Source organism: Talpa occidentalis, unplaced genomic scaffold (assembly GCF_014898055.3).
Source record: "Talpa occidentalis isolate TD23 unplaced genomic scaffold, MPIMG_talOcc4v2.1, whole genome shotgun sequence".
NCBI classification, from domain to species: domain Eukaryota; kingdom Metazoa; phylum Chordata; class Mammalia; order Eulipotyphla; family Talpidae; genus Talpa; species Talpa occidentalis.
The window spans coordinates 128254048-128278993 of NW_026555331.1; the positions used below are offsets into that span (position 1 = coordinate 128254048).

Genomic DNA, 24946 nt, shown 5'->3' on the forward strand with positions numbered 1-24946 from the left:
CAGCTGAGTATAGTTTGATACAGTTGTGCATTGAGTTTTAGGACATGTTCACTTTCAAATGATGGTCACAATCCAAGAGCATTTGGAAACACAGCTGGAGCTTACGAGGAGTTAGACCCAAGGATGCTATTTGTATTTGTTCTCCTGGAGAGAATATTTGAAACTCAGTCTGGATGAATTTTCTTAAGCAGAGATAAAAGAGATTAGGTCACAAGGCTGAGAACCAAGTGACTCAGGGATCACTGGAGGCCAGCCAGTTTGTAGGAATGGGAATGTGTGTTCAGCTTGAGAACTTGGGAGACAAGCCCATGCAAAGTTCAGACCATTCTCCAGAGGTGATGCGCTAGCCTGTGGGAGAGGCCAGAGGGCACAGAGGAGAGGGGAATAGCGAATACAGTAAGAAAAGAAACAAATTGGAAAGCATAGTGTCCTGGAGGCCAGGGAAAGTGTGTGTGAAGAAGAGGACTGAACTAGATATTGCTAACAAGTTCAGTAGGATGAGCACTGAAATAATGCTGTTGGATTTAACATTGTGGATGTCATTTGTTTATAGAGAATCCAGAATGATGTGGGTTGTGGAATGTGAGCAAATACATTGATGACTGCACTTCTAAGTGTGAGACTAGGGGATGGTAAGAACACCTTCTTGACAAGCCAGCATATTTTCTTTAGAGTTTATATCTACCTAGAGTTCAGTACACCGAGTTTTGTGAATGCATACCCATTATTGATGTAAAAGAAAGTACTGAGTTGTTAACCCAGATGACGCCACTCTGAATAGGTTGCCTGGCTGATTAATTTTAGAAGTCTTCTGAATAACTTCTATGGAATGAGGAAATGAAACCTTTGACACGACTAAAAGACCAATCACAAGTTTGCACCCCTATCTTACTGCAGGAACATGAACTACATCGGAATGGCAGGCATTGACCGGGAGGACATTTGTTTCTCTCAAATTTCTAGGTATGCCTTTTAAACCACAAGTTAATGAAGTTGATAGCTTCTTAAGTTTTAGGTTGATAAGACTCCTAATTTAATTTAATCATAGCTTTTACACATAGTATAAGAAAGAAAAGTGTTCTAAACCCTGACCCAAAACGGTGGATCCTATAAAGAAATAATTCACCAGGGAGCATCAAGTGTAGTTGACCAGGCAAGACTTTGTGCTGAACCAGTGCTGAAAAGGAGAATTTAGTGAGGCTCCTCCAGGGGAGTCGGAGGAGACAATTAAAGCGTAGGTCCATGAGAGGGGGTGGAGAAGAGTGGCAACCGAGCTTATTCTGGGTTGGACCTAGGCAGATGGGTTACATTCCACCTACATACACTCTTGGCCTCGCCTTCAAGGAAATAGATAATCAGTCAGGAGCTAATGCTTTTTGTCTTGTGTGGTGCCTTAAGGTCAGTCTGGTGGGCCATGTTACTGAGACAGAGCTCACCTGCCCATGGATTTCCGCCACCAGTTCACTGACTCTTAATCCTACCAACTTGAAAGTTCTTTGACCTACCTAAGCTGTTTCAAAAGGAGACAAACAGTAAGCAAGCAGCTAAAAAGTTTGAAGAAAGAAGTGTAGGAAAAATAAAAGGAAATTACTGCATAATCCAGAATACACAGTAGGTTGAATTTAAAATGTAAGTGAATTTATGATTTAATGTGGACTATTTACTCTTCACTGATTATTACAAGCATAGATTTGAAAACTTTTAGCCTTATAACTATAATAAATGGGTGTTTTGATTATGTAAAGCAACATTCAGTCTGCTCTGTACATGGAATTAAATTTATTAAATGACCTATGAATTAGGCAGCATCACATGTAGAAGGCTGCTCCCTCTGAGAGGCTGGCACCTGTTAGCAAAAGGAAAGAGTTTCAGGCTAAGCCAGCCTCCTTTAGGGAAAGGCAATGAACTATCATTGATCTAGACTGGTCAAGATTACATTCCAGGGTGGAGTTACATTAGGTATTAAATAGACCTTGATACCGGAACACTGTTTTGAGCCTGTTTCCTTTTTTTTTTTCTTAATAACTGTGGTGATCTCCTACATAGTAATGGTGATCATTTTGGCTCACAGGCTTTTTAGAAAATTCATCAAAAGGTGTGGTTCTTTAGCTCAAGTTTTTAATAAAGGTGATAACCAAGTCCCGTTGTTATTTTTAAGTTATTCCTGGAAGTAACCAAAGACATTGGATTCTCTCCGGTACATTATTCTAAAATCCTACAATAAAAGGTGGACCTAATGAATCACTAAGGGTTTTGATCTGGGTGAGCTTGGAATTCAGTGGTAGGTTTTGAGCAGATGACTGACATGATCTGACTTAAAATTTCTAGTATTACCTGTTGTTTTTTTTTTTTTTTTTGCACTAAGAGTAGGCTCCAGTTACATAAGGGCCAAAGGAGGGAGCCTGTTGTATGACTTTTACAATACCTCAGCTGGGAAATGTCAGGGTTGGGCCAGGGTGGAGGTAGTGAGATGCTGCATATGGAAGTATTTTGGAGGCAGAGTAAAATTTGCTGAAGGATGAGATTTCAGTTTGAGAAAGACAGTATCTGAAGATGACTAAGCTTTTTCACCTGTGCAGTTGAAAGTATAGAGTTGCCACCAGATGGGAAGGCTGAAAGAACAGGGCTTGGTTCTTAAAGGAAGATTGGAATTTTGTTTGGAACGTGTAGGGTTTGAGATGCCCATTATCTATCCAAATGGTGAGGGGAAGTATGTGATTGGATAGGGGAATCTGGAGGCAAGGTCTGCAGTCTGTGATTGCTTTGTGAGTCATTAGGGTACAGATTGCTCAGTGGATAGGAGCATCTAGGACTGGGTTCTTGACCCTGGCACCTGTGTTTTTGGAGTAAGCTTCTGAACAAAAGAGGAGAAAGTAATATAAAACGCTGGGCTTTGCCCCCATGGATTCTAATTCATTTGAAATGGAAAAGGGCCAAGGTATTAGCTCCCCCCATGATATACAGGCAAGGTTAAGAACTACTGCCAAGGAAGTAGAGAAGTATTCCATGAACTGAGCCCTGGAGCAGTCTGATTTCTGGAGATCAGAAAATGAAAAATCATGAAAGGATGAGTAACTGGTGATAGGGAAGAAACCAATAAAGTTTTAAGATGGAGGGAGTGATCATGTATCAGATGCAACTGAAGTATACAGTAAATGACAAGTGATCACTGACATTGTTGTATGAAGGTCATTGATGACCTTCATACTTTTGGTGATGAAATTGGGATAGAAATCCGATTGAAGTAAATTTTAGAAAGAATGAAAAGAGAAGATTTGAAGATTGTAAGTGTTGGCTACTGGATTCAAAAGAATAGTAAAAGGGCTGTGAGCTAAAGGGGGGTGATTTTGAAAATAGGTTAGGTCAGTTGAGTATTGGTGGTAATGATCTCTTGGAGGGAAGATGCCTATATTTTGAGTAGGTGAGAAGGGAAGAAATCCATTACAGAGTATTTTATCATCCCTTTCAAATTATCTTAGTGTTTTATGTGTGTAAGGCACTGTACATTTATTTAACTGGAGATCTTTCAAAGGATCAGTAGGAGTTGGTATAGATTTACAGTTTGAGGGAGTCCTACCATCTAAAATTACTGTATCACTTAGAGTGATTATTAACTATGCTAAAAGTTTCCACTCATTTTAGGATTTTGAAAATTATTTCATAGTTACAATAATAGCACCAGACACTGCATAATACTCTATTTCTTCTCCAAAACTTCCTCCTTTGAGAATTAGAGAATATGCAGGATGTTTTCAATCTTTTGATAAAAACTGCCTGATGACTCATGAGTCTCTTGTAGATTATAAAGGGAAAAATAGGATCGGCATTGTTCTTTGAATATAATTTTTGTCTTCAAATATTTGAGGAGACCACTTGCAGTAAAACTATCTCAGATAAATCAAAATATTTTCTTTATATTTTGCATTTTACTGGAACTCCAGGCTGCCAAGTCCAGAATTTTGTTTTTGACTCCAGAGTACACCTGTGTCTGTCCTCCCCTCTCTGCTTTCCCTCCTAACTCATTTTAGTTAGAAATTTTGCATGATTTCATTTTAGGATTTTAATAGTTTCTTCTGATATGCTTCAAACACACAAACTAAGTACATAACTTACAAGAGATAGTCCATCTCTAAGACCTAAGGTTTCCTTAACAGTGAGTTTTTTTCTAGAGTAAATTCAATTTTCATTTGAGCTGGTTCTTTCAGAATATACATAGTTCTTTCACGTTACTTGTTATTCTCAAATGACTCTTCCTGACTACTAAAACTAATTGAGAGCACAGAAATACTGATTTCTCTTAGACATGCATTCACGAATTTAAAATACTTTTATATAGTGTTGAGATATTGTGTTATGCAATTATGAAAGGTTCTCAAATTAGTTTATCTCAACTAGTATAGTACAAAATAAAATAATGAAGCACTCGTGGTAGAAAGCTGCCAAATTTCTAAAACTCTTGCAAGGCGAAAATATGTCTATATTAGAAGTTTTAAGTTGAATACATTAGTAGCTATTTACAAGATTCACTTAGAGTCCTCCAGCTCAGGAGCTTTTGACTTTGCAAGGAGTCCATGATTTCAAAGAGGGGGAAAAAAAAAAAATCAACTTGATTCACTAAATCAGCATTTCACTTATAAATATAGGCAATACACTTGAGTAGAACTATTAATAGTACCTGTGACTGTCACTGGTATTTTCATGTCATATTACAGTTATTACAGAAATCAGGCAATCTGTTTATGCTAATCACTGCATTAGTAGTTAACAGATTGCCATTAGGCCTTGTGATTGCATTTTTAAAAGTACATTTTGCTACCTCAGCTTTTAATATTATATTTTGAAACATAATTGGTTTCCTTTGACTCCATCTGAATTTTATTTCATACACTTGAAAATATTTTATGTCCATGTTACCCATGCACACACACACAAAAACCACAGATACCTGCTCTAGGCCTCTGTACCTCCTAATGGAAGGAACATAGTTAATAACATTTTTTGCTCATACTGCATTGAAATAAAAAAAGGACGTATCTAACACATTCAGTCGTAACCATTGTTTACATTTTAGTGACACACCTTTATCAAGGCATAGTCAGCAGTACAGGCCACAGAGGTATGGCAAGAATTAACTTCATGGTTTTGCATGCAACATGGTAATTTTCCATAAATAAGTACAGGAGAAAATGTATCAAAGTCAACAACCTGCTGAAAAATGCCTTTCAGAACTCAGACAAATCATCTTCTGGAAGCTTGATGGATATGCAACAGAGTGACCTCACGCTTCCTTCTTTACCAGGACCCTGGTAATTTGTACCGACTTTCCTCCTCCTCTATATACACTTGACCGAAGGGAAAATAAAAGGTGGTAGACATCCTCTCGAGTGGATATAGGAGGCAATTAAAGAATAAAGTTAATTACAAAACATTTTGCAGGGAAATACAGTCCCTATTTTGAAGGGGAAAATATTCATACAAATAGTTGTTTCCTAGAGATTGAGAGATAGAAGCATTTGGGGGAAATGTGAAGATAATTGAAAGAAAAGAGCAAATGGATTAATATACTAGTTTTCTGCAGACATATTAAACCTGCCTAAATTTCTACTGTGACTTCTCTTGGGAAATCAAGCTGGAGGAACTGGACCTCTTGGGGAATAATATCCCCATAACATAACATAATTTAAAATTGACACTAGAAGTTGAGGTTTATTTTTTTCCTAATAATTATGCTCAGTGAGGGATGTAGAAATTGCATTTTGGAATGACAGAAGAGTAGTTATTTCAGAAAGTACTTTTCAACATCTATGGTTAATAGTTCCTAGAAAATGTGTTAGGTGGAATGACAGAAGTTAAAATAAAACCAAAAGTATCTTTATCCCAAGCCATACAATGAATTTCAGGTCAACGGGTATTTAATAGGGGTTGGCCTGTGTGTAGATTCTGGAGTATAGGCCTATTTTATTTTTCAAACTCATATCTTTGATATGAGATTTATTTGTTACTGGAAAAAAAAGGTCCTCTTTTAGTCAAAAATAATAATGAACACACCTGACTCTTGAACCTCAATTGACCATAACTTCTATATTTGGCCTCCCATTTCATTTTCTTCCTTATCCGGATTTGGACCTCTTGATGAAAATCCTAACTTGCTTGAGATTTTGCACTAGCTGCCTTTGAGAACCCCAAATCACTACCTTTACCCATGGGTGGTTTCATCTCAACTGGATTCTCAGAATGCCTCAGTATTTCTTCCGCACGTCCGTCATTCACCCACCAACTCCTGGTTGAGCTTGCTGTGTAGCAGGCCCTCTTTTGGGTACAGGGAAACAGCCACGAATTGTGCAGAGCAGCAGATCTGCTTCTTCCATTGTGGACAACAATGGCTGTTTCACACTGATCCTACTCTTTAAAGGAAGCTCTCCAAAACTGTCTCTTATTATCAACAAGGAAAAGGTCATCTGTATTTCCTCAGTTAAACTTACCTAATTCTGAACCTTTTTTTACCTTTTATTTCAAAGGAAGACATGTCTGTGTCCCTTCCTGTGACTGCAGATCCTGCCATCTCCTCCAGTGAGGAGCTCTTAGGCAGTCTTTCCTCTCAAACACTGTATGTATCTCTGTCCCTTCACATATGCATCTGTTACTCTATGTGAGTACCTGAAGGTGATCATGTTTTACATTCAAACTGGGGGCAGAGATACTATACCTCAAAGTCACAAACAATGTTGTTATTAAGTGTTGCCTCAATTAAAAAAAAAAAAATCAAAAAAACCCTTTTTTTCTTCCTCTTCGTAAATGTTGGTCCTGTTAAATGGCTCCAGAAACCAGAAATCACACTTGACTCTTCTACCCTCACTGCCATGTTCACCTTCTTAGGAACTCCTGCTAACCTTTATATTCCTCAAACTCATCCTGTGGCATCCCCCCAACCCCCGGACACCCTATCACTACTGATGTCCCTGCCTCCTCATTTGTGAAGCAGAAAATTGAAAGCTTTCTACTTGGGTTTTCCTGACTTCAGTGCTATTCAGCCACTCACATCTCTGAAACTATCTTGTTCTCGCTTTGCCTTTTCATAACTTCCCCAACAAGGGCCGCTTCATCAAAACATACAGTTCCAGACTTCTCCTGAATTCCTCCCTCACCCCCTCAGAGCTCCATGTTTGAAGAAGAGTTTAATAATTAACAGACTGCTCAGAGCAGCACCTGGAACTCAGAAAGCACTATAGAAAAGTTTGCTAGAGGGAAAAAAAAAAAAATCATGGAGACAATTACCTCGAGTATAAAATGAACCAAGCCCACCTCATAGGATTGCCTGTGAGGAAGAGATGACCCCTGTGAGGCACTGACTATGTTGACTCTCCTGAAGGTTCCTGGCTCCATAGCACCACGGGCTTATCTGTATTGTAACAGTTTACCATATTCTATTGAAAGTCAATCTTAATTTAACTTTCATTGTGTTTCTTGACATTCGTATCTCCAGTTTGGGTAGTGTCTGGCATATACAGTCAAATGCTCAGTGAATGCTTACTGAATGGACATTTAACCTCCAAAATCGTGTCTCTGCATTTCTAGGCTGGTCAGGAATGTAGATTATATTTTTTCCCAATGCCTATAAAATTACCACTTTCAGAAAGTTTTCTGTGATGAATGCCATATTACCCTAATATCCTCTCTGCACCAGAATGCTTTTTCCTTGACAATTTCTATGTTCTGGGCCCAGGTTCAGTCTCTGCCATGCAGCAGTCAGGCCCTGTGCCTTCGTGGTTCCTGCACAGTCTATCTGCTCATGGGGTTTAGCCAATGTGGACATAGAGCATCGATTAACTTCCCATTGTGCTCAGAAAAGTGTGCTCCAGACTGAGAAAAAACCTCTGAGCTAGACTTAAAATTCTGTTTATAGAAACCTAGTGCTTGCAAGAACTTGGAGATCATTTTCTTCGGTATGTGACTATGAACACTGAATGAAATGACTTACTTAAGGTCAATTAGTGACAGTGTCAAGCCTGGAAAACAGGTTCTAATTTTCCAGATCCTGGTAAACAGCATGATACTTGGCTGCCTATTCCATCCAAGAGGATGACAGCAGCATTATAAATTAAAACATCTTTGTTTTTATGTTCCCAAGAATGTCATTTCCCTGTTGCCAGAAGCCTCACTGAAACCAAACATACAAATCACAACCACCTCCAGAAACACTTGTGGCATTTCTTCTGGCATTTGCCAGCCTGGCCCATCATAGTAAGTAATGAGCTGTTACCCAGGAAAACCTCAAATGGGGGTGGTGGCCCTAATGACGTGTGGAGGTTTGGGAGTTGCTCAGTAAGAAGGTTTTTATTTTAAGCTTGTCTACAATTTTAATATAGCAAGACTGCACAATTCATATTATGAGATAACGATTCTGTTTTGTCCCCCCCCCCACACACACAATTTTAGAGTACTTGTAAGCAATGTGAACGATTTTCTTGGTGCTGGGATTATATGTAAACTTAATTGAGGTGGAGGTAGTTATACCTTATGTGTTCTGTGTCACTCTATCCTACTCACCTGAGGCTGAAGTGACCTTAAACAAATGAAATGATAGTAGTAGATAACATGGCTGGAGAGGGAGTAGTGTGGAAAGATTAACAATGCCATTCACAAATTAATTATGTAAATGGCAGGATTTCCCTGCTGTGGGCTGATTTTAAATGTGCTTTGGAATCTCATTTCATTCACTTGTGTTTCATCTTGCCTGGAGTTAGATCACTGGGCCCTGTGCTTGGAACCTGGCCTTTCTGTCAGGGTCTGGGAGTGTATCCTGGGCCTTCTCAAGCTCTTCTGCCAGTGTGAGGCCTGTACTCCCCCTGGGAATGCCCACCCTGCCTGTTGGAAAGGCACTGCAGGGTCTCCCAGCCCTGTGCTGGGAGTGCTCAGGTGACAGGGAAGTTGTGCCTCATACCAGCACCTGGAGTACTGTCAGCTTCCTCTTCGTGTATTTGTTTACTCCCACACTGCCATAAAGATCTCGTCACACAAGTGGCCTGGCAACTCATCAGTGACTCAAGCACCAGATATGAGGAATTCTGGTTCAAGATGGTGTGTAGGAAGATCCTGAACACAGCTCTTTCCAGTGGATCCACTGAATCTACAGCTACATAGGGCCAACTGAAAACTGGCAGAGTAACTCCTGTAAACAGGCACATGAGAAAAAAACAAATAAAGTAAGTAGAAGAGGTTGAGAGTCAGTCCCTACATACACCCCACCCCTGGTGCAGCCACTCAGTTGAGAGATAACTCAAAACCCAAAGCTTCTTCCTGAGGAATGAAGGCTTTGAACTACAAATAAGGAACACTAACTTGTAAGATCTACAGCCAAGAGGTGAGCCTCCAAGATACTTATCTTCAAAAATCAATAGTGTCATGTCCACAATATGCATGAAGTTATAATGAACTAAGAAATGGCTCTCAAAGGGCTTTTGCACACTGACTAGCCCCAGGAATCAGCGCAGATGAAGCCAATTGAGAGTTGGCCTGAATTTATGCCAAAAAGCCTTATTTTGCTTATTTTAAAACATCAGCCTTGAAGTAGGCACCTAGTTTAACACATGGCGAGTGGCCTGCTGGTGTTTTCTCTAGGGCTGATCGGTACCATCTTTACACTTGCCTTCATCAGTTTCACTCAGAAGGGAGCTTGTTTTGTGGCTGCTAGCCAGGGGACAATTCTAGACTTACCCAACCCTGATGCTTAACAGGGCTTACACTAAAGGGTTCTACAGTACAATAACTAAGAGAAAGTGTTTAAGGTACCTATTAGTGTTAGCTTCATAGCTGTGCCCCTGTAGGCTTCTAGCTAAACAAGAGCCTCTAGTAAACTAAGAGCCTCTAGTAGTCTCTTCCACAGACCTTGGAAGGTGGGCTGTCTCCACTCTCTCCATTCACTGTTTTCTAGGCTCCACAGCACCACTGAATTGCAGACAGTGGCTTATACTTGTGTCTAATGACCTGTTTTTAATCTCTGCTACCCAGAGGTCACACCTTGATCACCTAGCTCTGATGACCATCAAGACTGGTGTTCCAGGATCCCACGGGACGCTAGTAGGCAGGTCTTTACTGGTTAGCACACTCAGGGCACTACCTAAGTGTGCAGTAGACTGTGCTGATGAACACTCTCATAATAACAAAGTTGCCTAATGATGCCCTTCTCAGATCATTTCCCTATTAGTAAGGGACGCATTCCCAATGTAAGCAATGCATATGATGAAAATTTCAAAAGTTACAGAAAAGAAGAGAATCGTAAAACAAGACATAGATGACTGGTTACAAAGGAACCCCCATTAAGGCTATGAGCAAGATTTTCAGCAGAAATATTGCAGGTCAGTAGGAAGCGGTACAATCTATTCAGTGTGCTGAAAGAGCAAAACTTCTGACCAAGAATACTTGACAAAGATGCCATTCATAAATGATAGGAGACGGGCCTCCCCGGTGGCACAGCAGTTGAGTGCTGGGTTGCAAAGCTGCCCGCAGCCTTGGCAGCACCGGTTCGATCCCCGGCCACTGGGCGAGGGTCCCACATGGCACGCAGACCTCTCCTGCCTCCCACTGCTCCCCTCAGCAGTGTACTTTGGTCCTTCTGCCTGCTCTGCTCCCCGCTCTGGCTCTGATGAATTCTCTCAGCCTCCTGCGCTTCTGACTGTACCCAGTGCTTGTATAAATAAATAAATAAATCTTTACAAAAAAAATGATAGGAGACAAAACTGTTACAAAAATGTTACCAGACAAGCTAAAGAGTTCCCCATCACCGAACCAACCTTATCAGAAATGTTAAAGGGACTTAAGCTGAAAAGAAAGTTTGCTAATAACAGCAAACATGAAAGTATAAATCTCATGAGTAAAAGTAAACAATAAAATGTAGATTAATCAAAGTTGCAGAGATAATGGATGAATCACTTATAAAGCAAGTATAAAGGATTAAACACAAAAGTCACAAAAATGATAATGAAGGAATGTATAAAACATTAAGATGTGAATTGTGACATCTGAGACAAAAGGTGGGGGAAGGGGAGTAAAAACAGAACTGTAGAATGAACTGTAACTTAACTTAAAATAGCCTACTATGAACATAAATGTAAGTTGTTATATGTAAGCCTCATGATAACCACAAAAAAAGGCCGATAGTCAGGAATCTAATTATACCATTAAAGAAAGCCATCAAATTGCAAAGGAAGAATACAAGAAAGAACAGATGAACTACAAAAGATTCGGAAAACAATGATCAAAATGGCAGTAAATACATACTTATCAATAAACACTTTAAATGTAATCAACTAAATTGTCTTATAAGCAGTTACTGACTGGATTTAAAAAAAAAAAAAAATACCTGGGGCCTCCCTCGTGGCACAAGTGTTAAGATGCAACCTATGAAGTTATCTGCAGCCACTGCAGCATGAGTTCGAGTCCCAGCCAGCCAGGGAGCTACCCACATGGCGCAGCAGACCTATCTTGACTCACCTGCTGTTCCCCTCAGCAGTGTATTTCGGTCAATCTTCTTATTCTGTTGCCCACTCTGTCTCTGGCGAATCCTCTCACCCACACACACACACACCCACCCTTCTGGCCTGTACGCCAGTTCTTGTATATATAAATGAATAAATCTTTAAAAAAAAGACCTATGTATTGCCTACAAGAAACCACAAATACAAGGACAAAGGCAGACTGAAAGTGAATGGCTGGGAAAAGATGTTACATGCAACTGGACAGCAGAAAGTCAGATTATACTTTTATCAGATAAAATAAAACAAAGACTGTACTAAAGGATGAAGAAGGGGAAATGGAAAGAGGGAAGGGAGGCAGATGGGATATTGGTACAGGTGGTTTGGTGGAAGGTGAGTGGAACATGTGCACATAAAAGCAAAAATGTAACCCCAAAACTTAATATAAAGGGCAAAAAACATTACATGCATAATTATAAAGATCAATCCAACAGGACAGGGTAACATTTCTGAATACTTATGCACCTATCTTAGGAACATATAAATGGAATGTGAACAAATCTAGAGGGGGAAATAAGCTACTATGTCACAACAGTCGAGAAAGTAGTATTTTAATTCAATAAATAGATCATCCAGATGGAGAATCAATAAGGAAACATCATCTTTAAATGACATGAGATAGACTTAACAGGGTAATATAGGGAACATTCTATTCAAAAGCACATTTTTCTCAAGTGTACCTGGAACATTCCCCAGTTGATCATATGTTAGGCCACAAAATATATCTTGAGAACATTGAAATCAAACAAATCAGAAATGAAGTAGAATTTAAAACTGGTACCAAGAAAGATCATAAGATAGCATGAACAATTACATGCTAGCAATTACAGGCTAACACGTTTGACAGTCTCGAAGAAATGGATAAATTCTTAGAAATGTACAATCTACCAAAACTAAACCATGAAGAAATAGTAAAGATGAACAGGCCAGTATGGGCTGTCAGTAATCTCATTTTAATTCAATCTTCATATTAAATAGATTAGTGATTCAATCTAAACCTCCCAACAAATAAAAGACCAGGACAGATGACTTCACTGGTAAATTCTATCAAACATTTAAAGAAGAATTAGTACCAGTTTTCTCAAACTCTTCCAAAAAAATTGAAAAGGAGAGAAAACTTGGAACCACACTTTATGAAACCAACAATAGTTTGATTCCAAAACCAGATAAGGACATCACACAAAGAAGAAACTATACACTAGTATCTCTGATGATGCAAAAATCCTCAACAAAATACTACCAAATTGAATTCAAGGATACATTAAAAGAATCATGCACTATGATCAAGTGGGATTTATCCCAGGGATGAAAGGATGGTTTAACATATGCATATCAATACATGTGACACACATCAACAAAAGAACAAAAATAATCTCAATAGACACTGAAAAAGCAGTTAACAAGGTTCAGCTCCTTTTATGATAAAAAATCTTCAAAAATGGGTATAAAAGGAACATACCACAACAAAATAAAGGGTTTATATAACAAACCACTGCCAACATCACACTTCATTGTCACACACTGAAAGCTTTTACTCAAAGATGAGGACTAAGAGATAGATGCCCAGTCTCACTACTATTATTTAATATAGTATTAGAAGTCTTAGCTAGAGCAATTAGACCAAAAAAAAAAAGTAAAATGTATCCAATTTGTCGAGGAGGTAGTAAAACTGTTTACAAATGACATGATAATGTACATAGAAAATCCCAAATACTCCAGTGAAAAGATAAAATAATAAATTGATAAGATAAAGTGGCAGACTAAAAAGTTAACAAATTTTATTGCATTTTATATGCAAAATAACAAACTAGCCAGCAGAGGAATCAGGAAATCAATTTCATTACAGTCTCATCAAAAACATCTTAGAATGAATTTAACCATTTAGCCTTGGAATAAATTTAATAAATTTAAAGATGTGAAAGACTTGTATACTCAATACCATAAGATATTGTTGAAAGAAACAAGACACAAAGAAAAGATATTTCATACTATGGATTAGAAGGATTCACATTTTCAAATTGGCCCTGTTAAAGCAACATACAGATGTAGTGGAATCCTATCAAAATTCTAACAATATTTTTTCACAAAAATAGAGCAAGAAGTCACAAATAGCAAAAACTACTGCACCCTATCTTCAAAATTACTGGCAAGCAAATATTAATCAAATATTAATCAAAATGACATGGTATTGAAATAAATACACAGATGGGCCTCCCCTGGTGGCGCAGCGGTTGAGCGCTGGGCTGCGAGGCTGCCCCGCAGCCTAGGCAGCGCCAGTTCATTCCCCGGCTGCTGGCGAGGGTCTCACAAAAAAAAAAAAAAAAAAATACACAGGTTAGTGAAACGGAATTGAGAAACCCAGAAATAAACCCTCAAAATTATTAATTGGACAATTATTAACAAAGGAACTCCAAGCACATATAATGGGACAAGGTAAATCTCTTCAATAAAAGGTGCTGGGAAAACTGAATACCACTTGTAAATGAATGAAACAGGAGCAACATATCACACCTTACATAAGATTAATTTAAACGTATTGAAGACTTGACTTTAAGACTTGAAACTATAGATTACATAGAATGCATGCTCTTTTGACATGGGCCTTAGAGCTGTGTTTCGTTATCAGACTCCAACAGCAATGGAAACAATAGTAAAAATAAACTAATGGGGGAGAAAGCAAACTAATAATATTAATAGCTACTGCATAATTAAACTAAGTGGAAAATATGTTCTGCTGGGAGATCGTTCACTTCATAAACCTGGCATGGGGCTAATATGCAAAACATATAAAGAACTCATAAATCTCAACAAGTCAACAATGACTAGAAATAGGCAGAGGCTCTGAATGGACACTAATCCAAAGAAGACATAAAGGATGACCAAACAGCATGCAAAAAGATGTTCCTCTCCTAGTAGAGAAATACAAATGAAAACAACAACGAGCTTTCACCTCATACCTATGAGAATGACTGTTCTCCAGAAAGTCAAGAAACAGCAAGTGTTAGGATGTGGAGAAAAAGGAACCCTTGTCACATCACTGGTGGGATTGTAAGTTGAAGTAGTTGTTATGGAAAAACAGTATGACTATTCACACACTGCTCCCCTCAGTGGTATATTTTAGTCAACCTGCCTCTTCTGATCCCCACTCTGTCTCTGGTGAATCCTCTCACCCTCTGCACCTCTGGCCTGCACACCAGCTCTTGTATGCATAAATAAATCTTTAAAAAATAAAACTAAACACAGAAATTCCATATAATCCAGTTTTCCTATGTCTGAGTATTTTCCAAAACATGTTTGGAAAACTCTTGAACAGATTTTTTGACAGAAAACTGTTAGAAATAATAAACAAATTCATTAAAATTGCAGAAGAAAATCCATGTATATAAACCTGCTGCATGTCTATACATTGCTATTGAAATATCAGAAAGAAATTAGCAAAACAATTGTTTCCAAAATAAAAAAAAAACCTAGAAATAAATTTAACCAAGAAGGTGAAAGATCTATATTTAGAAAACAATGTAAGAAGTTGACAAAGATGTAAACATGTTATTAAAATGTCTATACTTCCTAAAGGATTCTACAGATTCAGTGCAAACCATCAGAATTCCAATGGCATTTTTCACTGAAATAGAACAAACAATCCCAAATTTGTATGGAATCAAAAATAATAAATCCCCAAATAAAGAAAGCAATGTTGGCTAAGAAGAACAAAGTTCAATGTATTATACTCCCTAATTTCAAACTATACTACAATGCCATAGTACAGTTTTACTGGCATAAAAACTGACACACAGATCAATGGGAAAGAATTAAAAGTGCAAAATCACTTATAGCATAGGATTCAAGAATATATAATGGAGAAAGTAAAACTTCCCCAATATACGGTATTAAGAGGACTGGAAAGCCATCTGTAAAAAAATGACACCCTTTCTACCATACACAGAAATTAATTAAAATGGATTAAAGAACATGGGAACACCTGACGCCATAAAACTCCTTTAAAAAAAAAAAAAAAGAACCAGTAAGTTCTTTGACATTGGTCTTTGTGATTTTTGGCTTCCACAACAAAAGCAAAGCAACCACCTCAAAAATAAATAATTTGAACTTCAACAAACTAATAAAGCTCTGTACAGCCAAGGTAACAGTCGAGAAGGAAAAGGCAGCCTGCTACATGACGTCATACAGATGTCCTACACATACATGGAAGAAGCTAAAATGAGACTTGTGAAATATCATTCAAAGAAAATTAGGAAAAAAATTAACTTGCTTTGGGGAGATTTTTTACATCATTTCTACACAAATAGGTATCTCCTTAAAATTAGAGGATTTGTTTTCATGTATTCTGTCCCAGCCATAGATGGTACTGTGACCAACTTTACAAACTGACAGACATCGATTTCTTTCTACGAGACTGCATGTATTATCTAAATTTTATTATCCAGATATTTTATTAAACTTGTTGGATTAAAGTTCACATTGAATAGGTTCAAGTAAAGTACAGTGTTCCTCTGATTTTGCTTTCTAGCTTTCTGAGAAACTGAATCATTTAAGTATGGAAAAATGTATTATTTTTAAATCTTCTGTAGACAACACTGATTTACTAATTCTTTCCGGACAGGTTTCTGCTCCTCTCTTTTAAATTTGCCATCTGGATTTTTACTTTTCAACTGTTTGAGCTATGACTAGAGCCACAGAACCTTTATTAACCTCCTTTGTGAAAACAGAATGACCTATTTAAGTTGGTAATGAAGTGAATTTAAATCAACAGGTAGAGAGGTATCACTTCCCTGTAATATTTTGCCATCATCTTTGTGGCTATCCCATTAACAATACTGAGTACACTTACATGATAAATCCTTTACTGAGCACTGCATGCACTCTTAATCTCCCTGTAACATTATGTGCACAGTATTGCCACACCCAGCTATCAAATTTGTTATCTTGAAGTATTTAGAGATTCAGTAAACTAATGTGAACATTATTTGTACTGACATGTTTTAGATTTTATCCCCTCTCCTCTCTGCCCAATTACTAACTTTACATGGCAGTGTTTTAAATAGACACCCTTCTTAACTGAGCTTTTACTACTCTTAGGATTTCTCTGTAAAGCACCTGGGAAACTAAAGTTATCCTGCAACCTATATTATCTTCCTATACTTTGTAAAATCATCTCTTTTGAAAGGACTCCTTCAATCATTACACTATAGTTAAGTCATAATCAGCAATTAATTGCTGGATCAATGGCTCAGAGTTTGGAATGTTTAGTGATTCAGGCACAGATCAGGCAACAGGATAAATGAAGAAGAAAAGCAAAAAAAAAAAAAAAAAAGCGTGCTTTCCAAGTCAGTCACTAGTAAGGTAATAGTATGACTGTATCTCCCATGGGAGGTAGATAGATTCCAGAATTTGGAAATGTGGTAGGAAAATCAGTGAGGAGTCCTTTTGTGGGGTGTGGAGAATGGTGCTGTCCCCCCACACCGAAGGTTCTTTTGAGTTTGAGAGGAAAGGTGACAGTAAAGATTATTGTCCAGTTTCCCAAAATGTGGTTCTCCTTGTGCTACAGTAGAAAATGTAGCTCCTCTATTTCTTTTTACCTCCTGACCTATTTCACTTTCTTCCCCACTAGGAAAATGTTAACTGTTTTCTGGCTGAGACACGTGGCTTCCTGGGGACAGCTGTGTGCCAGAGGGTTCTGTGTAGTAGGCTCACGTCAGGCCAATTTTTTCAGGCAGCAAGTCCTTCTGGGGCTGCACGCCAAATGCTATGCATCCCCTGGCTTGAAGACTCGGAGCTGCTTGGCGCTGGGCTTACTGGTCTGTGTTAGTAAATATCGTCTGCCCCCATGAACAATTTAGGAGCAGAACTCCCCAGAGAGGTCTGTGTCTAGTCCCTCACAGCTGGATTTTCAGAGACTGGAAACTAATTTAGCCATCTTGGCTGTGATTCAGGATTACCCAAACCCACTTCAAGCAGGCTTTCTGCATCTAAGAAACAAAGTCATGGTAAAGTGATTTCAGGGAAGTCAAATACCTCCCCTAATTGGGGTTCCCCTATACTGTGAGTCTCCTCAACACCCCACTGGGCAGATGTGAGCCTTAGCTGCTCAGTGCATGAGAACACCTGCAGGACCTCTAGCTTCAGTGCTACAGGAACAGTCAGGTTAGATCTCAGTATTATTTCCTAAATCACTGCACATAACTGCTCCTGTTCCGATCTGCAATTGTTTTCTGGCATTCCATGGACCGGTTTATTATGGCTATGAAAATCTGTTTCTCAGTGTATAGTTTACATGGTAGGGATATGATTAAGAAAGTATTTTTGCACACTTGATGTCATAGGAAGACTTACTAGAGATGAGTCACCGTAACATGCATGCAAATCTGCAGTCCTTCAAAAGTGGGTTGTGGGTTATTCTCAGAATTCTCTACTCTTTGCCTTTCCCTGTACTTCACTTTTCAGTATTTTTGTTCCAAGAAATTTTGAGCACCTGTCATACCACATCTTAAAAAAAGGAAACTAAAGTAGTATAACAGACTTGTTTAGCATAGAGCTGAGTTTCTTGTGCAAATAGTTTTCTTTTTACAGCAACAGCTTTCCTCATATTTTCCTTATTTTTGGCCACATATGATTGGATAAGTCAATTTGAGATAATTTCATAATTAAAATGTTCTTATTAAAACAAATCTCCAGGCTCATTTCTAACAGAACAAAGCCCCTTCAATCAGTCACAGATATTTTCACCAGTCATCAAAGATGCCATTTAAGGGGGTTTCAGTTGTTACCTTCAGCAGCTTTCCAAAACTGCCAGCTGCATGGGCTTAACACAGATGACCTTTCATACGACTCAAAGGTTTTGTTTGGGTTTGTGTCTACAGTAATTCAGAACAGTTTTTTTTTTTTTTAAATCAAACATTGTGCTAAAGATTTCCTTCTAGCTACTTGGCTCTTGCTCTGTTCTTTTGTGCTCCTAATTTACAGTAGCTGTCTGTCTTGCACTGCTCTTCTCTCAGTAGTAACACTGAGTTGTGCAATTCTTGCTTGGCCCACTTTGGGACAGGCATTCTTCCCAGAACCTAGTTGGCGTCTCAAAGGTTAAACACTTTTGGCAAACACAACAAACATGACTGAATAAAACCATAAAAACTAAAAACTTTATTAACAGGAATAAAAATTATTTCTAACAGTGAACTCCATGGATGCAGAGGAATCGTCTTTTTTAAAGTTTGTTTCTTTCTTTAAATCTTCTTAGTTTGATAATTCTTACGTCCTCTCTTTGATTGAAATAAAGCCATCTTCATGCCTTTTATGATTCTTGATGTCCCCTCAGACTTAAAGTGGGGGTGGTGGGGTAGCAGTGGTAAAAACTATAACATCTATTTACTCAGTTTAACCTTGTCACAACCAAACTACTTTACTATTGTAGAACAAAACTGAAAAGAAAACTGGTTTTGACAAGGAACACAAATTAGATGATTACATTGATTTGATGGAATTGAGGGACACTTTTTTTGTTGTCCTTTATAGGTATTTCTCTACTTACAAAGAACAGCAAATGAGTGTATTGCTGGTAGAAGTCTCAATAAATGCACCTTGCTTAGTATCACGTTAATCTCTGAAGTGCCTTTTGGTTTGTGGCTTCCTCAGTTCAGTTACTAGATTTGGTAGTGCTTCTCTAGTAAGTTATGTAGAACTGTATTTCTAAAGGGTGCCTATTATGCCTTAATATTTACATAAAGAGCTTATTCTTTTGAGACTGCTATTAGTATCATGTTTTACCTCTCCAGTTCCTATGAGATCTCTACATTGCTCTTGTTCATGTAGCTCTGAATCTTAATTTTTATGTTTTATATACATAGATTGTGTGTTTTGATCAAGGCATCATCAGCCTCTGGGCTGCCTATCCTCTTATGCCTATTTCAACCATGTGACTATTAAGTTAGTTTATCCATTTTCCAGTTCATAAACTTTGCTCTTAATTGAAGGTTTACTATCTACTCTATTAGAACTGAAATTTATAATCCTCTTTAGAAAGAAAAAGGAACTTGAATGACAGTTAAAGACAGATAAATGAGCAAGATAAATTAACATAAAGTTTAGGATTTGTAATGATCTTCCCCACCAAGAAGATGAACCAAGTGTTAGATGTGACACAGCCCACAGTGGCATCAAGCCTGATGGATAAGAGCATTGGCTCTGGAAGAAAATTATACAGGTTCTCACCTTGGCTAAGCTATCTGCTACTCTATGATTTTGGTCAAATTTCCTATTACTCAGTCTTTGCATTGGTAAAACGGAAATAATACCAATACTATTTCTTAGGATTATTATTAGAATTAAACAAATCATTATTTGTCGAGATCTTAAAGCAAGGGCCTCCCTGGTGGTGCAGGGGTTAAGTCTCAGCACTATCAAGCTATCCCAGTTACTGCAGCGTGAGTTGATCCTGGTCCAAGGTCCAAGGCGCTAACTCACATGGCACAGCAGATCCCTCTGGTCTCGCCTGCTGCTGCTTCCCTCAGCGGTGAATTTCAGTAGATTCGCCTGTTGTACTCCTGACTCTGTCTCCGGTGAATCCTCTCACCGCCCCCCACCCCACATATTTTATTTATGTATGCATAAATAAATCTTAAAAAAAATCTTAAAGCAGCGGCTTCCCTGGTGGCACAGGGGGTTAAGACACAACCTATGAAGCTATCCACAGCCACTGCAGCATGAGTTCGATCCCCAGCCAGGAAGCTACCCACATGGAGCAGAAGATCTCTCCTGACTGCTCCTCTCCACTGCTCCCCTCAGCAGTGTATTTCAGTTTTGTTACCCACACTGTCTCTGGTGAACCCTCTCACCCACCACACCTCTGGCCTGTACCCCGGTTCTTCTATACATGAATACATCTTTTAAAAAAACTTAAAGCAATTTAGTGCAAAGTAAGAAAATATCTGAGAAAACACATGGCTTAATTCTTAGATCTTGTTGACTAAAGTAGTAGTTTGGTTTCTCACTTCTGCAGGACAACTATTATTATCATCTAAGAGATTTTAATTCTCAAGCAAGAATTTGAGTGGCAGTGACTTTAGTTTGGAGTGTTATTTCTGTCTTCTATCTTAAAAGGCTATTGATTTCATACCAATTGTATTCAGTCTCTCTTGCCTGGTTACTTAGTCTTTTCTCTCTTTCAGTGATTAGACACTCTTGTTTTGAACCAGACACTAAGACTTTTCTTTCATTCTTCTACCAAATCTTGTTAATGATTCATTTCTTCTTTTCACTGACTAATATGCCAAACTTGTCTGCTGCCACCTACCTCAGATAAATAATCCAGTTTCTCTAGCTAAGTACAGGATTTGATCGCTTCAAACTCTTAAGGTCTAACCCATTTGTCTTCTTGTTAATTTAAGAAAAGCCACATACTGAGAGGGGATATGTTTAACGAAAGAATGGTATCTTGAATATATGAAGAACTTCTACAAATCACTAAAAAGCAGCAACTTAATAGGAAAGTGAGGGCAAAACACTGAACACCCTGAATATGCACTTCAAAGAAAAACATGAATGGCCAATTAAAAACAAAAAGTCCACGCTAATTAGTAAACAAGGAAATGCAAAGTAAAATAACCATGAAATGCTATTTCACACTCAACTAATCAGCATATATTCAAAGTATGAAAATTTCAAAGATTGGTGATGACATGGAGCAGTGGAAATCGTCAGACTGGGTTGGTGGGAGTAAATTTTGAAGGCGTCACATTGGAAACAAATTTGATAATTTGATGTGTGTGTGTTTCTCCATCCTGTCACCCCGAAATTCTATTATTGTCCTTTAGTATGTGTTCTCTAGGAGACTTGCACAAAATTGTTTCACACAGTAATGTTTGATGTGCCCAAAACACTAGAAACAACCAAAATATATATAAATAGGTGGATGAATAAATTACAGTATGTTCAATCACTGGAATACATACACTTGGAAAATGAAAGAACTACAGCCACGTGAGTCAACATGAGTAAATTTGAAACACATGTCGAGCAAAAATGCTACTCAGAAATTCACACAATATGTTCATAAATGCACAACAGCAAAAAGTATGATGAAAAAGCAAAAGACAACGTTGAAGACAGTGATTGTCTCTCAGAGAGGAAGATACACAGGATGTTTTGAAGCTTCCCCCATATCTGAGGCTGAATGGGATAACCATTCTTTCACCTTTGATTAACATACTCTTTACATAGAGTTCTATGTGGGATGTAGTTTTTGTTTATATGTAATCTAAGAGTTCAATTAACTATTCCTAGGGTTTCAAAAACGTTCAGTTAAAGGATCTTTAATATAAAGTAAGTTTTTATTGTAGATTCCCCTTTTCTTAGTCTTGAAATGTAAGCATTCCACAGTGGATACAAAGTTATTGGTGAAATGTTAGAATTAATATAAATATTAGTTTGGAAGACACACTGAGTAGAACTGGCTTTCTGCCAGTCCAACTCTGTTTTCATAATCATCATAATGCTATCTCTGTATAACATTTCTAATATTTTACAAAAAATCTACTCCTGAAAAAACCTAACTGAGATACAAATAAAACAAATGTTAGGGTAAAATTTTATAAAAAGATGGAAACCACACTCTCACATCTTTAGGTTAATGGTGTTGGTATGATTGGATACTACCAAAAAAATTAAGGGAAGATGGATAGAAACCTGGACACTATTACAACTCTATGATCTTTTCCCACTTGCCCCATAGAAAAAGTAGGCTTGGCACTGAGAAGAATGGACAGGAAGATTGGCATATTCTTTTAATGTTTCATTCAACAATAAGTAGGAGTTTCCCTTGTCAGTTCTCACCCTTATCCCTTTTTTTGTCATCTGGCATGTAGATCATAACCTTGTATTTTCACACTGACCATGTTAACAAAGTTAAAAAACAAAACAAAACAGAATAGGGGTTTGCTCAAGGAGCTGGGGTGTTTATGATATGGTCAGAGAGAGGTCTGTAAAGTTGAGACTGTCCTAGGTTAGTTGAAGTTATTTTTCCTTCCCTAAAACCTTTCTAATAGTGATGCTACAAGTAATCTGTCAACTCACACCTACATGCTGCGGTATATGGCATTATATAGAACATCAGGGCTGCCAAATAGTTACTGTGTTTTTTCCTCTCCATGTTTGGTTTTCACACAAATTTACTGAAACTGCATCACAGACATTCAGTTTTAAACACAAAGACGAAAACACAAAGGGCACATGAGAGTGGGATGGAAATGGAGATAGATGTAGATTGTTGCCGTTTCAGGAATTAGAATCTGCTCATTAATGTTTACTTTGTATGAACTCTAGCAACAAAATGCCCAGAATAACCCTGGTAGAAATTCACAAGTAATTCTGTAATTGGACGAATGTCAACATTGAGTCTTAGATAATTTTATTACATAGTTATAGCCCTCCAGGTATAGAGATTTTCTTCAGTTGTCCTTAATTTCCCCAAAATTCCAAAGGGATGAGTATAGAATGTGGTGTACTAAATGTGTTAGATTATAATGTTTGATTTCTTTACCTTTTCATACCAGTTCATGAAGTACACACTGTTGTTTGAAGAGGCATCATTGGAGGTGTCTCAGGAAATAGAAACCTCAAGGGCTCGGTCACACAGGAAGTAGGAAAGTAATGTTACCGTGTCATTAGGTACATTTGCTAAGGTACACATCCTTTGTTAGAAATTAAAGCTGTTCTAGAATCGATGATTGGACCCAACCAGACAATCACCTTTTCTTTAATTCTTGTGAAATCAGAAAATTTTGAGACCACGAAATTGGGTCAGCGTTATTGCAAAGTAAAATATTTTGATCCAGTATATTGGTTTCCAATTTAACTATTGAATCAATTATTCAAGAATATACTGCTATATCATCTTTAAATTATTTCCCTTCCAATTTTGGTGCAAGGTGATAAGGGGAGCTGGAGAAAATACCTATCTCTGAAGGACTTCAATGTCATGGATTGATATTACAGAGAGCACTGATATAGGACTGGTGGGTAAGAGGCAGAGAGAAGTGGAACTCAGGACAAGAAAACATCACAGTGTCTGAGAGTGATAACATCGCTCCCAGGACACGTGCACACTGTGACCCCTTGTTTTTAATCGAATCCAGTTTCTACTTCCAAAGATTACTGTTCTGGAATGTTACCCTCTTTTTCAGCTTCCGATCTCCGAAAGACTCCTAGGACTGCATGTCATTTGATTCTGGATTACTTTCTTCTGATCAGCTCCTACAGTTCAGTCTATTAATGATTTATGTATTTTGTGTTTCCTCTTTTTTTATGTGGTCTCGTCTCAATTAAAATGAAGATTGTTGTGTCCACTGTATCCTGGCCTGCTTGTTCTGTGAATTCCTGACCCTCTGCAATATTGTCCTGGGACAAGCTTCATGTGGCATCTGTACCTCGGAAGCCTGCTGCTGTTGCTGCGGAGATGAGATGGGAGATGACTGTAACTGCCCGTGTGACATGGATTGTGGCATCATGGATGCCTGTTGTGAATCATCGGACTGTTTGGAAATCTGCATGGAATGCTGTGGAATTTGTTTCCCTTCATAAATATTTATCTTCTGTGTGTGTTAAAACTGGAGAGTGTTTTAAGAATTTTTCTTTTAAGGGGGAAAAGAAATACATGGTAAGAATCTCATGAAGCAACCCAGTATTTGCACTGTTAACTCATTTTAAACAATCTCTGAAAGTCTTTTTTCTCTGTAGTCAAATCTACATGGTTTAATATGTGAAACGTTAACTACTTTTAAAATTCTGTATAGGTTACAATGACTGAGAGACATTCTATTTTGACCAGAAAAGAATGCTAAATGTCTTCTTGCTTATACATATTTCCATTAATCATTCTCAGGAGCCTCTTGCTCTAAATATATTATTGCTCAATGGTTATTTAAACCAGACAATTTGTTTGGATGTTTATCTATTAATTACTAAAAATAAACATCTTTACTTTGAAGTAAATTTTGGGAATCAAGCAACACAATAGTTAGGTAACTAGTATTGATCTCTACGCTCTGTCCTTTATTTTTTTCCACTTTCTCAACAGACTGAGTGCCTACCCTGTATAATCTCTTACTGAGATGCAGAGTTAGACGTCAATCAGCTTCCACCCAAAGGAGAATACAGTTTAGCAGAGGAAAGAGACTGTACAGAATGAACGATTCCACAAGGCATGCTGAAGTGAGGATTAGGAGAGAAACTCAAAAGGCTGTGGGAATACACTGAAAGGAACAGCTAATGTCTGCTGGAATATTCCAAAGACTTCAAGAATGTGGCATTTAAGAAAGCCTCTTAGGATGAATAATTCACCTGCTGCTTGAATGAATTATTTAGATTTAGGACAAAGTTTTAGGTGAAAACCTAAACGTGTGCCCATAAGT

General features: G+C 37.9%; 1 protein-coding gene across 2 annotated transcripts in view; it reads left to right on the forward strand.

Moving 5' to 3' along the window:
* The window catches only part of MDFIC (MyoD family inhibitor domain containing), an 83717-nt gene extending 59575 nt beyond the window's left edge, over positions 1-24142 (forward strand). For both annotated transcript variants that reach the window (XM_037511946.2, XM_037511965.1), the window contains exon 5: positions 23869-24142. In XM_037511946.2, coding sequence (XP_037367843.1) covers positions 23869-24116 — 248 coding nt within the window. In that variant the 3' untranslated portion in view covers positions 24117-24142. The remainder of the gene's footprint in view (positions 1-23868) is intronic.
* The last annotated feature ends 804 nt before the right edge of the window (positions 24143-24946 follow it).